This window comes from Mya arenaria, chromosome 6, assembly GCF_026914265.1.
Source record: "Mya arenaria isolate MELC-2E11 chromosome 6, ASM2691426v1".
NCBI classification, from domain to species: Eukaryota; Metazoa; Mollusca; class Bivalvia; order Myida; family Myidae; genus Mya; species Mya arenaria.
In genome coordinates, this window is record NC_069127.1 from 32,881,639 (window position 1) to 32,898,251 (window position 16,613).

At 35.6% G+C, this 16,613-nt stretch overlaps 1 protein-coding gene across 1 annotated transcript in view; it reads left to right on the top strand.

Moving 5' to 3' along the window:
* LOC128237430 (adhesion G protein-coupled receptor L3-like) overlaps positions 1–16,306 on the top strand; it is a 35,173-nt gene extending 18,867 nt beyond the window's left edge. The window contains exons 10-27 of the mRNA XM_052952964.1: positions 869–960; positions 3,908–4,075; positions 4,410–4,481; positions 4,910–5,018; positions 5,674–5,787; positions 5,978–6,156; positions 6,456–6,502; positions 7,228–7,363; positions 7,990–8,093; positions 8,615–8,717; positions 8,897–9,047; positions 9,349–9,418; positions 9,647–9,713; positions 10,247–10,335; positions 11,600–11,726; positions 11,868–11,909; positions 14,440–14,526; positions 14,686–16,306. Coding sequence (XP_052808924.1) covers positions 869–960; positions 3,908–4,075; positions 4,410–4,481; positions 4,910–5,018; positions 5,674–5,787; positions 5,978–6,156; positions 6,456–6,502; positions 7,228–7,363; positions 7,990–8,093; positions 8,615–8,717; positions 8,897–9,047; positions 9,349–9,418; positions 9,647–9,713; positions 10,247–10,335; positions 11,600–11,726; positions 11,868–11,909; positions 14,440–14,526; positions 14,686–14,721 — 1,793 coding nt within the window. The 3' untranslated portion in view covers positions 14,722–16,306. The remainder of the gene's footprint in view (positions 1–868; positions 961–3,907; positions 4,076–4,409; positions 4,482–4,909; positions 5,019–5,673; positions 5,788–5,977; positions 6,157–6,455; positions 6,503–7,227; positions 7,364–7,989; positions 8,094–8,614; positions 8,718–8,896; positions 9,048–9,348; positions 9,419–9,646; positions 9,714–10,246; positions 10,336–11,599; positions 11,727–11,867; positions 11,910–14,439; positions 14,527–14,685) is intronic.
* Positions 16,307–16,613: the final 307 nt, after the last annotated feature.

Below are 16,613 nucleotides of genomic sequence, written 5' to 3' on the forward strand. Positions count from 1 at the left end.
TATAATCTTGGTTGAACACTTTTTAGATATTTTAAACAAGGCCTTGTTTAGATAAAATTATGACTGGAATATTTGTTTACTTTCTGATATGGGGCATTTTGGTATATCTCTTAGACTGTTGTTAATTCTAAATATTATATGCTCAAAAGTTGACGAACCTAATTTTTAACATATTATTACTGAAATAATATTTGTTACTTCATTTTGAACACAGGGAAATGTAGCGCTGGTAGATTTCTCACATGAGCGTAACCGTAAAAGACGATTACATGAATGCCGAATTTTTTTCATTTTAGACGCTGTAACATCAAGGAATTATAAACATTGAGCATTTATATCCTTGTCATACTATGTCGTTGTTAAAGTCACTGTTTTAATGTTCACACAATTACACTTGCGAATTTAAACGTGATATTTCATTTTATGACCAATTCTCAAAGTAACGTCGAATAAACATACTTCGACTAATAACGTTTAGACACATTGTGACCTTTATGTCCCCCTAAATGGGATAGATATATTTGTTTTGCCCTGTTCGTCCTCCAGTCAGTAGGTCAGTCGGACGGTCGGTCAGTACGTCACAACTTGAGAACAGTAAGACACAGGAACTTGTTATGCAGGTAGGTTATGACCAGTAGATGACTACTATTGATTTTGAGATCAGAAGGTCAAAGGTCAAGGTCGCAAAAATATTGAGGGGAAGACCTGATGTTAAATACACAGGTTTATAATTAGATACTCATTTCATCGTGCATCACACATAACCTCTGATTTTATTTTAGATTCAGAATGTCCACACTAGACCCTTGATATAATAATGATATAATAAATAAACGAATACACTAATTGGACGACGAACAATTTACAGGTACAGTTTTGCGCAACTGCAGTGCGAGTGGCGTGTATGAAGAACCGAGGTATTTCTGTACAGCAGATGACATCGTTTTTATATACCAACAGGTAATCGTAGTAGCTATAGTATAACAACTCGTACACAATTATACCACAGTTGAAATCGAGGGGCGTTATATATGTCAACAGGTAGTTAAGGTATAACAACTCGTACACAGTTATACCACAGTTGAAATCGAGGGGCGTTATATATGTCAACAGGGTGTTAAGGTATAACAACTCGTATACGGTTATACCACTGTTGCCATCGAGGGTCGTTATATATGTCAACAGGGTGTTAAGGTATAACAACTCGTACACAGTTATACCACAGTTGAAATCGAGGGGCGTTATATATGTCAACAGGGTGTTAAGGTATAACAACTCGTATACGGTTATACCACTGTTGCCATCGAGGGTCGTTATATATGTCAACAGGGTGTTAAGGTATAACAACTCGTATACGGTTATACCACTGTTGCCATCGAGGGTCGTTATATATGTCAACAGGGTGTTAAGGTATAACAACTCGTATACGGTTATACCACTGTTGCCATCGAGGGTCGTTATATATGTCAACAGGGTGTTAAGGTATAACAACTCGTATACGGTTATACCACTGTTGCCATCGAGGGTCGTTATATATGTCAACAGGGTGTTAAGGTATAACAACTCGTATACGGTTATACCACTGTTGCCATCGAGGGTCGTTATATATGTCAACAGGGTGTTAAGGTATAACAACTCGTATACGGTTATACCACTGTTGCCATCGAGGGTCGTTATATATGTCAACAGGGTGTTAAAGTATAACAACTCGTATACGGTTATACCACTGTTGCCATCGAGGGTCGTTATATATGTCAACAGGGTGTAAAGGTATAACAACTCGTACACAGTTATACCACAGTTGAAATCGAGGGGCGTTATATATGTCAACAGGGTGTTAAGGTATAACAACTCGTATACGGTTATACCACTGTTGCCATCGAGGGTCGTTATATATGTCAACAGGGTGTTAAGGTATAACAACTCGTATACGGTTATACCACTGTTGCCATCGAGGGTCGTTATATATGTCAACAGGGTGTTAAGGTATAACAACTCGTATAGGTTATACCACTGTTGCCATCGAGGGTCGTTATATATGTCAACAGGGTGTTAAGGTATAACAACTCGTACACAGTTATACCACAGTTGAAATCGAGGGGCGTTATATATGTCAACAGGGTGTTAAGGTATAACAACTCGTATACGGTTATACCACTGTTGCCATCGAGGGTCGTTATATATGTCAACAGGTAGTTAAGGTTTATATACTCGTATATTGTGGATCACGTTTTATACCGAGATTATATGCCAATGCTCTTAATACCAACATGTCATCGTAAAGTTATAGTATATTTTTGTACACTTTTGTAGCCGTAGAAGTTATTTGTAGAATAAAAAAGGTCGACTTTTGATTGATCATTGCCGTAGGTAATTATTTTCACTTGGTCAATTATCAACCAAACGCCATATAATACATATGTTTTGTCATTTGTCAACGATTTGAAAAGTATGTTGTGGAATAATAAACGATTTGATAAGCATGCAGTCTGAACGGTTAAAATTTGAGATATAACAAACTGGTTTTAAATGGCATTAGCTCTTAAAAATAACGAGTAATTAAAAATTAAAAACAAACAGACCCTTTTTTACGTGATTTCGGGATAAGATGGCAATTGATCAATTCTTCAAATAGTTCCTGTTTTTTATTACATCGAATGGTATTGACGTTCATTTCAATATGTGAGCACAGCTAGGGCCGTTCAAACCTAGGAGCAGTTTCATTGAAATCTTGGCTTCAATGACACTAGCCCTTTCGCTGGAATAGTTTGAATTTCTTAGAAGAATAAGTAGGAAAGAAATATACACCAACAAGTAACATTAGAAGTTATAGAATATTTATCACGCTACAACTTTCTATCACAGTTGAAAGGCATGGCGTAAAACAGTTTGTTCTATATACCTGCAGTTACTCGTAGAAGTTATAGTACAACTACTGGTACACTTTTGTATTACAGTTGATATAGTAACTATATACCAACATTCTATTATATAATCATGTAAACGTAGAACAATTAAGTGTTTTCCTAATTAAAGTTATCTTGTATAAAGATGTCGTTTTGTTCTTAATATTATTACTTTCAACCATGTAAACTGTGAATACGATCAAACACATTGTGTCTTTAAATGCCAACTAGCAAATTCAAAATGCGTACTCATGTAAAGATGCATAGAGTAACACATAGTTACTTACTTTTGATTTATTTATACAGTGTGTGTATACCATTGTGTATAACTATTCTTATCCTTTACCATTTTAAAGGGAAAAGGGGCAGTGAATGTCGCTGAAAGTGCCCCGCCTTCGTTTTATTATTTTCGGAGTTTAATAAGGTGATTAGTTTCTCAAACACTTCGACAAACCTGTTTCCAAAATAATGTTTTGACAGCGTTCCATCAGGCGGTGGTTCTGTGAAAAGGTTTGTCGAAATGTTTTCAGAAACTAAACTAGGTGTAGACTGCGCTTTGTTTTATTTAAAATGGTGAAGAAAAAGTAAAATTATCTTTATTTGAAATCTTATTTCGAAACACATTTTTCCCTTCTGGCGCAAATATTCACAAGGTATTCATACACTGTAATAGTACACAGGCGAATGTTTTCGTTAGTTGCTGAACGACTTCGGAAGTACTCGAGTTCATAACATACTTGACTACTGTTTCTTTGTGAAATCTCGATAGAAATGGTTTTATACATAGTTTTCGTTTTGTTCTGAATATCTCACGTTCAGCCATGTATACTGTAAAGGCGAAGCAACACTTTGTCACTCAAAACGTTAATGCAAACTCGCAAACACGGACTTATGAATAAAGATACGTATACATGGTGTTTCATATTCTATCCCTATAATTTATTGGTATGATACAGGTTTATGTTGGGTTCACTTTTTGCATGCATTGTGTTATTTGACAGATACTGCACGGAGGAAACATATCGACTATATTGAAGAACTTATCTACAGCAACGTCTGCAACAGAAAAGTCAACGGGACTATTTGTTGGTGACATTGAAACTTCCGGACAGATATTAGATGGAATAATCAAAAGAATCAACACCAGCGTTTCGCCTAATATGACCGATGTAAGTTACGATGGAAAATAAATGTTATTGATTAGTTATAGACGTTGAATTTGTAAACATATTATAATTTGGTTTTCGGTAAAATACGGATTTTGATCAGTGAAATATCAACAGCGATTAATTTTCACTGGAAAGCGAACTTGACAAGTTTCAGTACTACTTGGAAATCAACTGGCGTTTTCTTTTTCATATTAACGCACCGTTAATGTGGGAAATGTTCATCCTGTGGGAAATGTTCATCCGGTTAAAATCTGTATATCTTGAACATGTTTTATTGAAATAAACTAATAACGTTACTTCATTGATAATGACGATATTTTATTTTCATTTTCAGTTGTATGTCGAAATTGCCAGCAATCTTATGGACGAAAGTAATATCAGATCATGGAAAACTATTATTAACAAGGTGTGTAGATATGATGTAATGATTAGAACGTCTTTCAACTGAAACTATTTTTTGTCTTGAAGAAATGAATTAAGTATACAGGTGTACTTTGGTGTTGAATGTTTCTCATATTTTGTTTGTGTATCACCTCTATTCCCGTGAACTTAGAAGCGAGAGTAAAAGTGCACCGATAGTTCAATATACACACTTTACATAAATATTGCCCCAGTATAATTGATGATCAATTTTGAAAACAGTTTTACACCCAACCCTCGATATTGAAATAATTTTCAACACTTGCTTTGCACTCGTTTCTATATTTCAGTAACTCTTGTAGTGGAAGATGTATCTATAACAAATTGCTAATGTGTATATATGTTTTGTTAACAACCTTATCTTTAAATCATTAACCAGTTTTGCATGATCGTGTTATTTTATTTACCGTTTAGAACGGGACTGGAGCAGAGACAATAATGACCAAAGTGGATATGTACCTTGCCAAACTTGTCAAAAGTTCATCAACCAAACCCAACAGTACCATTACCAAAGCAAATATAGGTATTGTATATTACAAGTATCTATCATGTGTTTACGATACGGATAGAAAAAACCGATCCTAGGGCACGTGCGTAAGCCGGTAACGAGGACGCAGCGTGCCCGAGGGTCGGATTTTTCGATCCGTACCGGAAAAACATGATTAATATTTTTTCTTGCATACCTTAAATTATGAATTTGTGGAAAAAATGTCGAAGAAAACGCACTTTTGTACATTTCACCAAAAAGCGCGTGCGACGTTTTGTACTGACGTCATAAAGCGTAGTAATTTTAAATCACTATCGACGTCAAATAGTTCCTTTAAAAATCGCCCTTTTACGATTATTTATTTTCAATATTATTTAAATGTATTGTATACTTATTATACTTGTGTTCTGTGGCTTGTGACATTTTGTGTCACTTGTCAAGTGTATGTTGTTCCTTAAAACTCTTGAGCCGTAAAACAAGATCTAGATCAAATCCTAGACTGGGTTAGTCCATGTTTGCTCCATCTTATTTTAAATTCATATTCAATACCACTCAAATATATTTTAAAAACAAAACTCAGAATAATTTTTATTTACCTAAGTTCATTATGTTTTCATGATGGCATCTTGACATCTATGTGTGCATCCTTATTCTCTTATCTGTGTTGTCTTTGGTTTTTGTCTCCTCCTAGCCGTGAAACTCGGACAGACGTCCAATTGCTCCGTGATACAGTTCCCAGATGCCGACTTCCGCCCACGTTGGGACACAGACCACCATGGTAGTATTCAAGCGCGATGCAATCAAGGTACGCCACAACAATCTAAGAATTTGTGGATTACATATAGATGGTTATAGTTTCTTCGAGTTTTGTATTTACTACATTTTTGTATGAATAATTTTTTTGGAGCATATTGTAGAATAAAACTAACTCTTTGTAAGCGAAGAACTTAAATACATGTTTGTCAACTAATAAATCTTTCATTTTCCTAATAAAGCTGACGGAGATGTGCCATACAGTGCTACAATTTACCGAAATGTGTCCAACATTGCAAGCGTTAACCACAGTTCAACGGCTGAACAAGCTATAAATGCTCCAATACTTGGACTAAGCGTATACACAAACGACGAACGATTGATGCAACAACAAGTTAACATTTCATTTCAGATTTTCAATGTGAGTTACAAATATCATAGGAGTTTAACATAAATTAATACACTTGAACTTCTTAAGTATTATTTACCTATTCATTTGAAAGTGTTTTAATTGCATTTTCCGAGGATATCGTTATTAACGTTATGAAAATAAATGATCAAAGTTATCTTTTCCTTGGTAAATTGCTATTGTATAAAAAATTATCAGAACGTATTAACAAGTGTATTTTGTTTGTAAAATCTGAACTCAAAACAAGTTATTACGTATAAAAGCTTATGATGTGAGAACGTTGTTATTTTATGTGCTTTCCCTTATTTCAGAAATCGCTAGGTAATCCGCAATGTTCGTTCCTCGACACGTCGAAATAGTATGTGTTATAGATATATGAACGGTTTATGAATTCGATGAATTTTATTGATAGTGCTTCCTTTTTTCCTTTTAATTATACAGTAATTCTCATCATAACATAACTGTAACTAGGAGTTGGAGCTAAATATTAAATATGAATCAGTAGAGTACGTTAATAGAGATAACGTTTGAATGCTTCCCAACGCTACTTAGTATATGAAAGTTTTTTTGTCATCTAGGTTTATATTTCTAGAAGTAAACCGCAACAATTTTAGAATCTTAACAAATATCACCTGATATGAAATAACAATGATAATAAAAACAAGAAAAAATGAGGCTCAACACACTTTCAAAGAAATTTTCAATTTAAAGACCGAACGTTTAAATATGCACCCGGGAAATAGTTAAGCTTCCACAGTAGGCAATGCCACTAGATTGCATAATTATTTCATAACTGTCATTTCTTTAAAAGAACCAAAGGTGTTTACAGAGCATTAAAGCATTACGTTCGATCGACAGTATGATACAACACAGTGACTCACTCTCGTCTTTGAACCCAAATATAACTTGCGTTTTGGTCTCAATTGGCTGTGCATCATTTCAGTGGGTGCAGTCATTATGCAATGAATTCAAATACACCAATTACAGAAATTTATATTGAACTAAAATATCAGTTCCACAGTTGTAAATGCGTCTAGAAATAATGTGATTGTAATTTACTCTATGAATGATTCACTTTTCAAGCCAGTGGGCTACGGACGGATGCAGGTTGATAGAACACATTGAATCCGAGGGTATGGTACACTGTCAATGCGATCACCTGACGAATTTTGCTATCCTCATGAGCCCTTCCACCGTATCTTCAGCGCCTACACCTGAGGTAATTATACACAGGCACACAAATGTGTGAAGTAAACAACCGGTTTTATCTCCAAGTAAACTCCTGCTTCCATTGAATGATCCGTTACCCCACTAGGCATTGCTAACAATATGAAATGCATATGTCAAGGGTGTTCAAGTACCATAAGAAGAGAAGTTCTTTTTTGAGCTTCTCTCGAGATGGCTTCCTGAATTGTTCAGATATACAATCTCTCAGACTTTAAAGTTTATTTCTATATCGGGATTTAAGCACTTGTCACTCTGGGATACGTAACAAATTTCACTCCTGGGCGCACTGGAGTTTGCCAAGCATGCCCCTATATGGCATCTGCGTATGCGTTCGTGGAAAATGTGTCTTATCATCTGTTATCTCTCATGCATTGACGATCCATCCTTGAACAGAATAAAACATATTTGGTTAACGTAAATTTAACCGTTTATAATCAAATATTTTCTACCTTTCTTGCCCCTATTGTCTCACAAATGAATATTATGTATAGATATGTGTTTTGACCTTATTGAAAGAGCTGTTATCATGCGCAAGTAAATACAGCTTTTAAAGGTATGCGCGAACTGTCGGAATATGAGAGTCAGAACTGATTATGGTCCCTCTTTTATACATTTCAGGTGATTAAACAGGACCACGCTCTAAGAGTATTCACAATTGTAGGCTGCTCGTTTTCTATAGTTGGACTTGTGTTGACCATTATTGTATACGCAATCTTTTGGCGGTAGGAACTATATTTTTATATTCTTCAGTTATTGTTTCGTGAGTTTCAATATCCTTGCCAAAAAAAATAAGTAAAAGGAATTTCTATTCACGTGATAACCGCTAAAAAATGACGTTAATACATGAAGTTTATACATGACGTAAATACAAGACGTTAATACTTGACATTAACAGATGAGTTTAAATTCCTATTCATTTAACGTTGCTTCGATATAAGAATCCTGTGTTAAATTAGCTGCTTCGTTGGAACGGCAATTATCTACTGCTGTTAAATTATAATTTAACGATTTATAGTAGTCTATATGTTGAAAGTCGCAATATAACGCGCACATTTTACAACGCTTTTCATTTATGCCGTCACGTTGAAAGTTCTGTCATCGGTTAATGATTGATTACTGCGCTCAAGTATGTAGTCATCTACGGGAGGCGTCCATATGGTTATATGATTTATTATTTAACTATTAATCTAGTGTTTTCATGGAGACGACGACATTTATGATATTCCTTTTTTGTTTGTTTAAGAACCGTAAAATCCGGACGTTCGATTCACCTGATTGTCCTTTGCTGTACGTTTTTATTTACGTACATCTTATTTCTCAGTGGAGTAGACAAAACAAGCAATAAGGTATGTAATTAAACATGTTTCAATTGTTGTATTTCATCGTAGTACTACGTGAAACACTGACTTATTGTGATTATTATAACGTAAATACTAACGGTCTATTAATAAGATATATTACGAAAACCATATAACTTCGTAATGATATTCAGGTATCACACATAGCACTTTACTAAACGTTTCAGGATATGTGCACAGCAATTGCCGTATTTCTGCACTACTCGATTCTTGTGGTTTTCTTCCTGATGCTGGCAGAAGGCGTTACAATTGCTCTTCTTGTTCTTAGGCCTTTGAAAAAACAAGAACTGTATATTCAATGTATTTTGGCGGCCTTTTGTAAGTTGCCATTACTGATTCGTGTTTCTCTCATATTTACATGATTTATGGTAATGCTTTTTTTGCCATGATAACCGATCTTGTTGCTGAGATCCACTTTCCGGATAGGTCAGGTGTTTAACCTTACAGTCATATAACATTTGCTGTATCTTTCTAAGATTTTTAAATAGCTCGGTCGACTCCAAAATTTAATTCAATTTATTTCAAGAACTTTAGTGCTAACTCGCATTGTTTGTGCATTTCTGTAATTGGAATTGTCTTATTTGGCATATAAATAATGGAAAATAAACGTTACTTGCAGTGATTCCACTAGTCATCGTCAGTGTATCGATGGGAGCGACACAGTTAAACGGATATGGCAACGAATTCTAGTAAGCAACGTTTATTAGCTGTTTGTTTAATTCAACTGAAAAGTGTACAATACATTTTAAAACATGTTGTTGTTTTGTTCCAATAGGATACTAAATTAATTAACCCTCTTTAGGGACTATATTAACTGTAAATACAATTAAGTAAAACAAAAGGCATGCTTGACTTATATAATTATCTATCACTAAAAGGTGTTATTTGTTACTTATTGACACAATTTATTCCATCAGTTGTTGGTTGGAAGTGGGATCCGGGCTGTTCTGGAGTTATGTGGCCGTTATCATAACCATCATCATAGTAAGAATACTGTTAGATTTATTCGAGAGTAAAGCAGATGTCTTAGTGATGGAACGTTTTGCATTATCCATTTTTATCATCGTCACTGACGGTATAATTATGTGATTGAAACCTAGTTCTTATGTTGTTTAATATGCCAACTTTTACATCAAAGTTCAGCGTATTTATTACTCAGCATAACCTAATTAGTGATTAAGTTTTACTCTTAGGTAATTAATCAAGGACCCTACTATTTAATCTGTATATTTTTGAAATTGATATCTGTGTAATAAACGGGTTTTGGTTTAATATTAATCACTGTATGTTTCGCAAGTGGAAGAAAGTGGCATGTGCTCGGTTTATAATTGTTTTATTTTAATTTGACTTGCCATTTTTCGTAGTCGTGGCATAATATACAGTAACTTGTATTGTTATGCCGGACTGAAAGAGAGAAGAATTGAAAATACAAACAAACTAGAACAATTATCGTGAGAAATCCACAAACAAAAAGTTGAAAGTCACATTTGATAAAATATATTCAATGTTTGTTACAGGTAAATGCTGTCCTTCTTTGCATCGTGGTGAAGTTTGGTGTTTGTGGAATTACAGCCATGGCGAGGAAGTCCGAGATCGAAAAGATAAAGTATGCTTTATTAATATGAGATACTATATCTTTGAAAGCTGGTGTTGTCGTTGACTGAACACTACTGAAATAATAGTCCAACCGTTCAGGGAAAAATAAAAGAAAAAACTTTTTTAACCGCCGCCCTCAGTTCTTGGTCAACACTTTCTAGAAACAACTTGATAAATGGAACCGCTTGGCTGATTTCTTCAAACATGAAGCTCAGTCTTTCTTTGTTTAAACATCAAGTTTGATAAAAAGCAATGCCTCAGAGAATAATAACACCAATTAGTTAACCAAATCATTACATACAGGTCTTTTCTTCACATTCGATATATATAGCATAAGTATACGTTGTAGTTGCTCTATCACGTTTGTTCATCGTCGACTTGTCGACTTAAACTAAACGTCTTGAGTTTCAACTTCTATCAGTATCAATTTCAGTGACTCGTGGACTAACGTTGGTGACGAAAAGTATAAAGTTTTTCTTAGAAACTTACTTGTCGTAAGATCACGTGAGTAACAATGCGACATGGAGCGAATAAACGTTATGAATTATACAGAAGCGCAACTACTTGCCTTGAAAAGTTGAAAAGCTTAAGGTTTAATAAAAATCGAACAACTGTTATTGTAATGTAATGACAAATACATCCCGCGACAATCGCGGCTCAATTTTAAATTGTCGCGTTGATAAGTAAACTGCGGACACAAACTAACATAGGGCGCCACAGCTGACTTGGGCTATTGACAAATGTCCTAGTAAGGCACATGAATGTGGAGAGCATGGTAATATAGGCTGAACGTTATTGCATACTCTACTTTCTTTCTCACACACACACGCACGCACGCACGCACGCACGCACACACACACACACGTTCGTGCGCACGCACGCACGCACGAACACACGCCCGCCCGCGCGCGCACACACAGGTTGAGACAATATTAGTATTATATTTTGTATCATATGACGATGTTGCACACGTGCGTAATCATATTGTCAATTCATAAGAACAACGTTTCCTGTCATATTTTGTTAACATTCTTAAAAAGAGGTTTGGCTGTCACACGTGCTAAATGTCATTGCATTTAGAATTCATCTTGCTTTAAATAACACTTTAAGTGCCAAATATACCCGCATCTTAAAAACAGTACGACTTACATCGGATATAACACCATCAACAATATATAAAAAAATATATTACCTCTCTAAATAGAGCCCTCAGTGATATAAACATATAATTCGTAGCTACCATTCTTGAACTATTCAATTCTTTCAAATTTCAGGGCAGGCATTAGAAGTATAGCCATTTTGATTCCAGTGTTCGGGCTAACATGGATATTTGGTGTATTTGCAATCAACGAGGCAACGCTGGTTTTCCAATGGCTCTATGTTATACTAAATACTTTACAGGTATGTTTTGGTTAAACTATCTATAAGTTAATGTAATATTTTTTTAAACATGACCTCATTGTAATTAAATGGAGATTATATCAGAAGTATATTTAAGAAATTGTACTATTTTATGGAGCATATAATGTTACTTTTCCCCAGGGTGTCATGATATTCGTCGTGAAGTGCGTTATGGATAGAAAGGTAATTGTGATATTATTTGTTTAATAGTTTATGAATACAAATATGAAACTGTCGGTTCATTTTCAAACTAAATTCATCCACAAACATGTTATATAAGTAGTGTTTCTTCATTCGATCCAATTAACACGTAAGGGTGTTTACTTATGCACTAGCTATTGATTCTTATGAGTGACCTGTCGTGTATGTGCTTTGTAATGGTGTGACCTGCCATATATGTGTTTGGTAATGGTGTAACTTGCCATGCATGTGCTTTGTCATGGTGTTACCTGTTATGCTGTTATGTGTGTGCTTTGTCATTGCGTGACCTCCCATGTATGTGTTTGGTCATAGTGTAACTTGTCATGTATATGTTTGATCATGGTGTAACTTGCCATGCATGTTCTTTGTAATGGTGTGGCCTAACATGTTTGTGCTTTGTCATGGTGTGATCTGTCATGTATGTGTTTGGTCATGGTGAAACTTGCCATGCATGTTCTTTGTCATGGTGTGATCTGTCACGTGTAGGCTTTGTCATGGCGTGACCTGGCATGTGTTTGCTTTGTGAAGGTGTGACCTGTCATGTGTTTGCTTTTTCAAGGTGTAAAGTGACATTTATGTGCTTTGTCATGGTGTGACCTGTCATGTGTGTGCTTTGTCATGGCGTAACCTGTCATGTATGTGGTTTGTCATGGTGTGACCTGTCATGTATGTGGTTTGTCATGGTGTGACCTGTCATGTATGTGGTTTGTCATGGCGTGACCTGTCATGTGTGTTTTGTAAAGGTGTAACGTGATTTCTTTGTGCCTTATAATTGAGTGACCTATCATGTATGTGATTTGTCATGGTGTGACCTGTCATGTATGTGGTTTGTCATTGCATGACCTGCCATGTATGTGTTTTGTCAAGGTGTAACTTGCCATGTATGTGTTTGATCATGGTGTAACTTGCCATGCATGTTCTTTGTCATGGTGTGGCCTAACATGTTTGTGCTTTGTCATTGTGTGATCTGCCATGTATGTGTTTGGTCATGGTGTACCTTGCCATGCATGTGCTTTGTCATGGTGTGATCTGTCACGTGTGGGCTTTGTCATGGTTTGGCCTGGCACGTGTTTGCTTTGTGAAGGTGTGACCTGGCATGTGTTTGCTTTTTCAAGGTGTAACGAGAAATGTATGTGCTTTGTCATGGTGTGACCTGTCATGTGTGAGGTTTGTCATGGCGTGACCTGTCATGTGTGTTTTGTCAAGATGTAACGTGAAATTTATGTGCTTTATCGTTGTGTGACCTGTCATGTATGTGATTTGTCATGGTGTTACCTGTCATGAATGTGGTTTGTCAAGGCGTGACCTGTCTAGTGTGTGCTTTGTCATGGTGTGACCTCTCATGTGTTTACTTTGTCAAGGTGTGACCTGTCATGTATGTGCTTTGTCATGGTTTGACCTGTCATGTGTGTGCTTTGTCATGGCGTGACCTGTCATGTATATGGTTTTGTCATGGCGTGACCTGCCATGTTTGTTTTGTCAAGGTGTAACGTGACATGTATGTGCTTTGTCGTGGAGTGACCTGTCATGTGTGTGATTTGTCATGGTGTGACCTATCTTGTATGTGTTTTGTCATGGCGTGACCTCTCATGGTGTGACCTGTCATGTGTGTGATTTGTCATTGTGTGACCTATCTTGTATGTAGTTTGTCATGGTGTGATCTGTCACGTGTAGGCTTTGTCATGGCGTGACTTGTCATGTTTGTTTCGTCAAGGTGTAACGTGACATGTATGTGCTTTGTCATGGTGTGACCGTTCATGTATATGGTTTGTCATGGTATGACATGTAATGTATGTGCTTTGTCAAGGCGTGACCTGTCATGTATGTGGTTTGTCATGGCTTGACCTGTCATGTATGTGGTTTGTCATGGAGTCACCAGTCCTGTTTGTTTTGTCACGATGTAACCTGACATGTATGTACTTTGTCATGGTGTGACCTGTCATGCGTTTGCTTTATCATGGTGTGACTTGTCTTGTATGTGCTTTGTCATGGCGTGACCTGACATGTATGTGCTTTGTCATGGTGTGACCTGACATGTATGTGCTTTGTCATGGTGTGAACAGACATGTATGTTCTTTGTCATGGTGTGACCTGTCATGTATGTTCTTTGTAATGCTGTGTCCTGCTTGTATGTGCTTTATTTTGGTGAGACCTGTCATGTGTGTGCTTTGTCATGGTGTGACCTGTCATGTATGTGCTTTGTCATTGTGTGACCTGCCTTGTATGTGCTTAATTTTTGGTGTGACATGTCTATTGTGTGCTTTGTCATGGTGTAACCAGACATGTAAATTCTTTTTCATGGTTTGACCTGTCATGTATGTGGTTTTGCAAGGGGTTACCTGCCATGTATATGCTTCGAGATGCGTGTTTCGTTTTGTTGATTAAATTTTGGTTTTTTACAAATAAACAGTGTCATGATATATTTTGGGCCTGAAGTTTCAATTACGCTTTTGGAATGAAAAAATATCACAGACTGGGTACACTGGGTTTTTAACTGTAAACACTTTGCTAGATTCGCAAGGAGTTCCTTGAATGTTGGAGGCGCAGGACAAGGGACGTTTCAGGATTTTCATCTTCTATTCCGAACAAAGTGTCAAAGGTTTGTCGAACTTGATATTTATCTACATTATAATGAGTGAATCATGCATGCTATATTAAGTATCCATTTATTTAATAAAAGCTGATAACACGAATACTGTTGAATTCGTATTGGTTCTGATGGATTCTGTTAGAATATTTGTTAACTTGTATTTTTCAGGACGAAACAGGAAAAACGACTGAGACAGATTTATAATTCTTCACCACGTCAACATCCTCGTTTTACATATTTATATGAAGAATTATCTTATTTAGTAGGAACAATATTTATTCAAATTTTTTATCACTTATTGAATTGTTATTTAAGTACAATATTCGTACACACTACCAAACATGATCGATGATATGATCGATATGATATGATCGATTTATTTCTACAAAATGAAAAAGAATCTAACACCTGCATGCCTAGTACAAAAGGCAGCGGCGGTGAAATATCACAAGTGATAGATGTCTCAAATTCCTTTCAATTATCAAACATCAAGTCTACGAACAACCTATTTCAAGAGTGTCAACATTGAAATCCAATATCTATTGTCACTGGAATTACTTTGTTTCCAACACAATACTACTTTGGTGAACGCTTCATCATGCAACGTTTAGGACTCATTGTTGCAACTGATTGAACACCTTTCCTTCAAAAATGTACTGATAATCCATTTTGTATGTTTGGGGCAGTTGAGACAACTGCACACACTTTCTTCTGGAATGCCCTATCTCTGACGAACAAAGATCAAATATGGTGGACATGTTCCAATCTCCACCACCGCCTCTTGTACAATTTATGATGCTTTTTATTATGAAACTCCATGATCACACAGTTTTAAACCTTTTATATTATAAGGCAGACTGTGTGTGATGTTTTTAGTTTCTAACGATGACTGCATCGTATCTTTGAAAAGTATTTGCATGAGGTGCTCTGAATTGTTTCCCTCCATCTGCAGATAGAGTTGGGATCTCTAATCATTGAAGTACTTGGGGTTTACCTTTTCGTTTTTTTAATATTATTTGTTTTATTGATAAGTTTCCTCAAGTTAATGCATACTTTGATAAGACTTACCTTTTGCGTTTTATCTTTATTAAGAATTGTTGGGATAAGAGTGAGGTTTGTGCACATAAACTGGTTTAAACCCCCAGTAAATTTACATTTTACTGACCGTTCCAAGGCGGTACCTAACAATATTTGATAAACATACCAATTATTTATATATATATAGTATTTATGCACTGTGCTGTTTGTAGAGTTTTGTGCTGTTCTATGTTTCTTGTTGGTGATTTTGTGTTCTATGTCTTTTGCGTTTGCCCATTGCCACATAACCGGGTTTATGTTTAAACATTTTGCTACTGAGCATGTTTCTGTAGCTTTTTGCATAATATTAATACTCGATACTTAATACGAAGACTTAAACATTAAAATATGCAAAGTACCAAAATTATCTAATTAACACTGTGTTATATATTTACATGAAGGCCTACCTTGACCCATGGATCTGAGCGACCATCCATTTCTTCTGAATTAATGCATCATCATCTGTATATCACTTGTCTCTTACTACCGATCATACTTTGTCATTCATGTTACTATAAAATCCAACATCGTCAAGATGTAGTTCAATACATCAATACATAATCATACCAAAATGCCATATAGCTTATACTTAAACACCTTACATGATTCTCATATAGTTTTTCCAATGCGATATTGTATAATAACACTTATTATTGAGTATCCTTTTTTACTTTTATTACGTCTCTGTATTATCATTGGTTTATTCTTTCTAGCAAGATTTATACTATATTTACTGCTCAAAACACATAGTATTTATGTTTTATTTTACACAGTTTATAAATTCTTTTTACTTTTCATCATCAATTCATACGATTGTTTATAATAAGAAAAGGAGTTCGATATACGCGTTTGACTTTCTCTTCAAACTTTCTCTTGTGTATGTAGGTTATAAATGTATTATATATGTTTCAAAATAAATACTCTTTAAACCAAATATGTTCAAACTGAGCGGGATGAACCAATGTCTCCGATGCTTAAACTTCCGTCTGAAAGAGTTTTCAATACTATAATGGAAATAA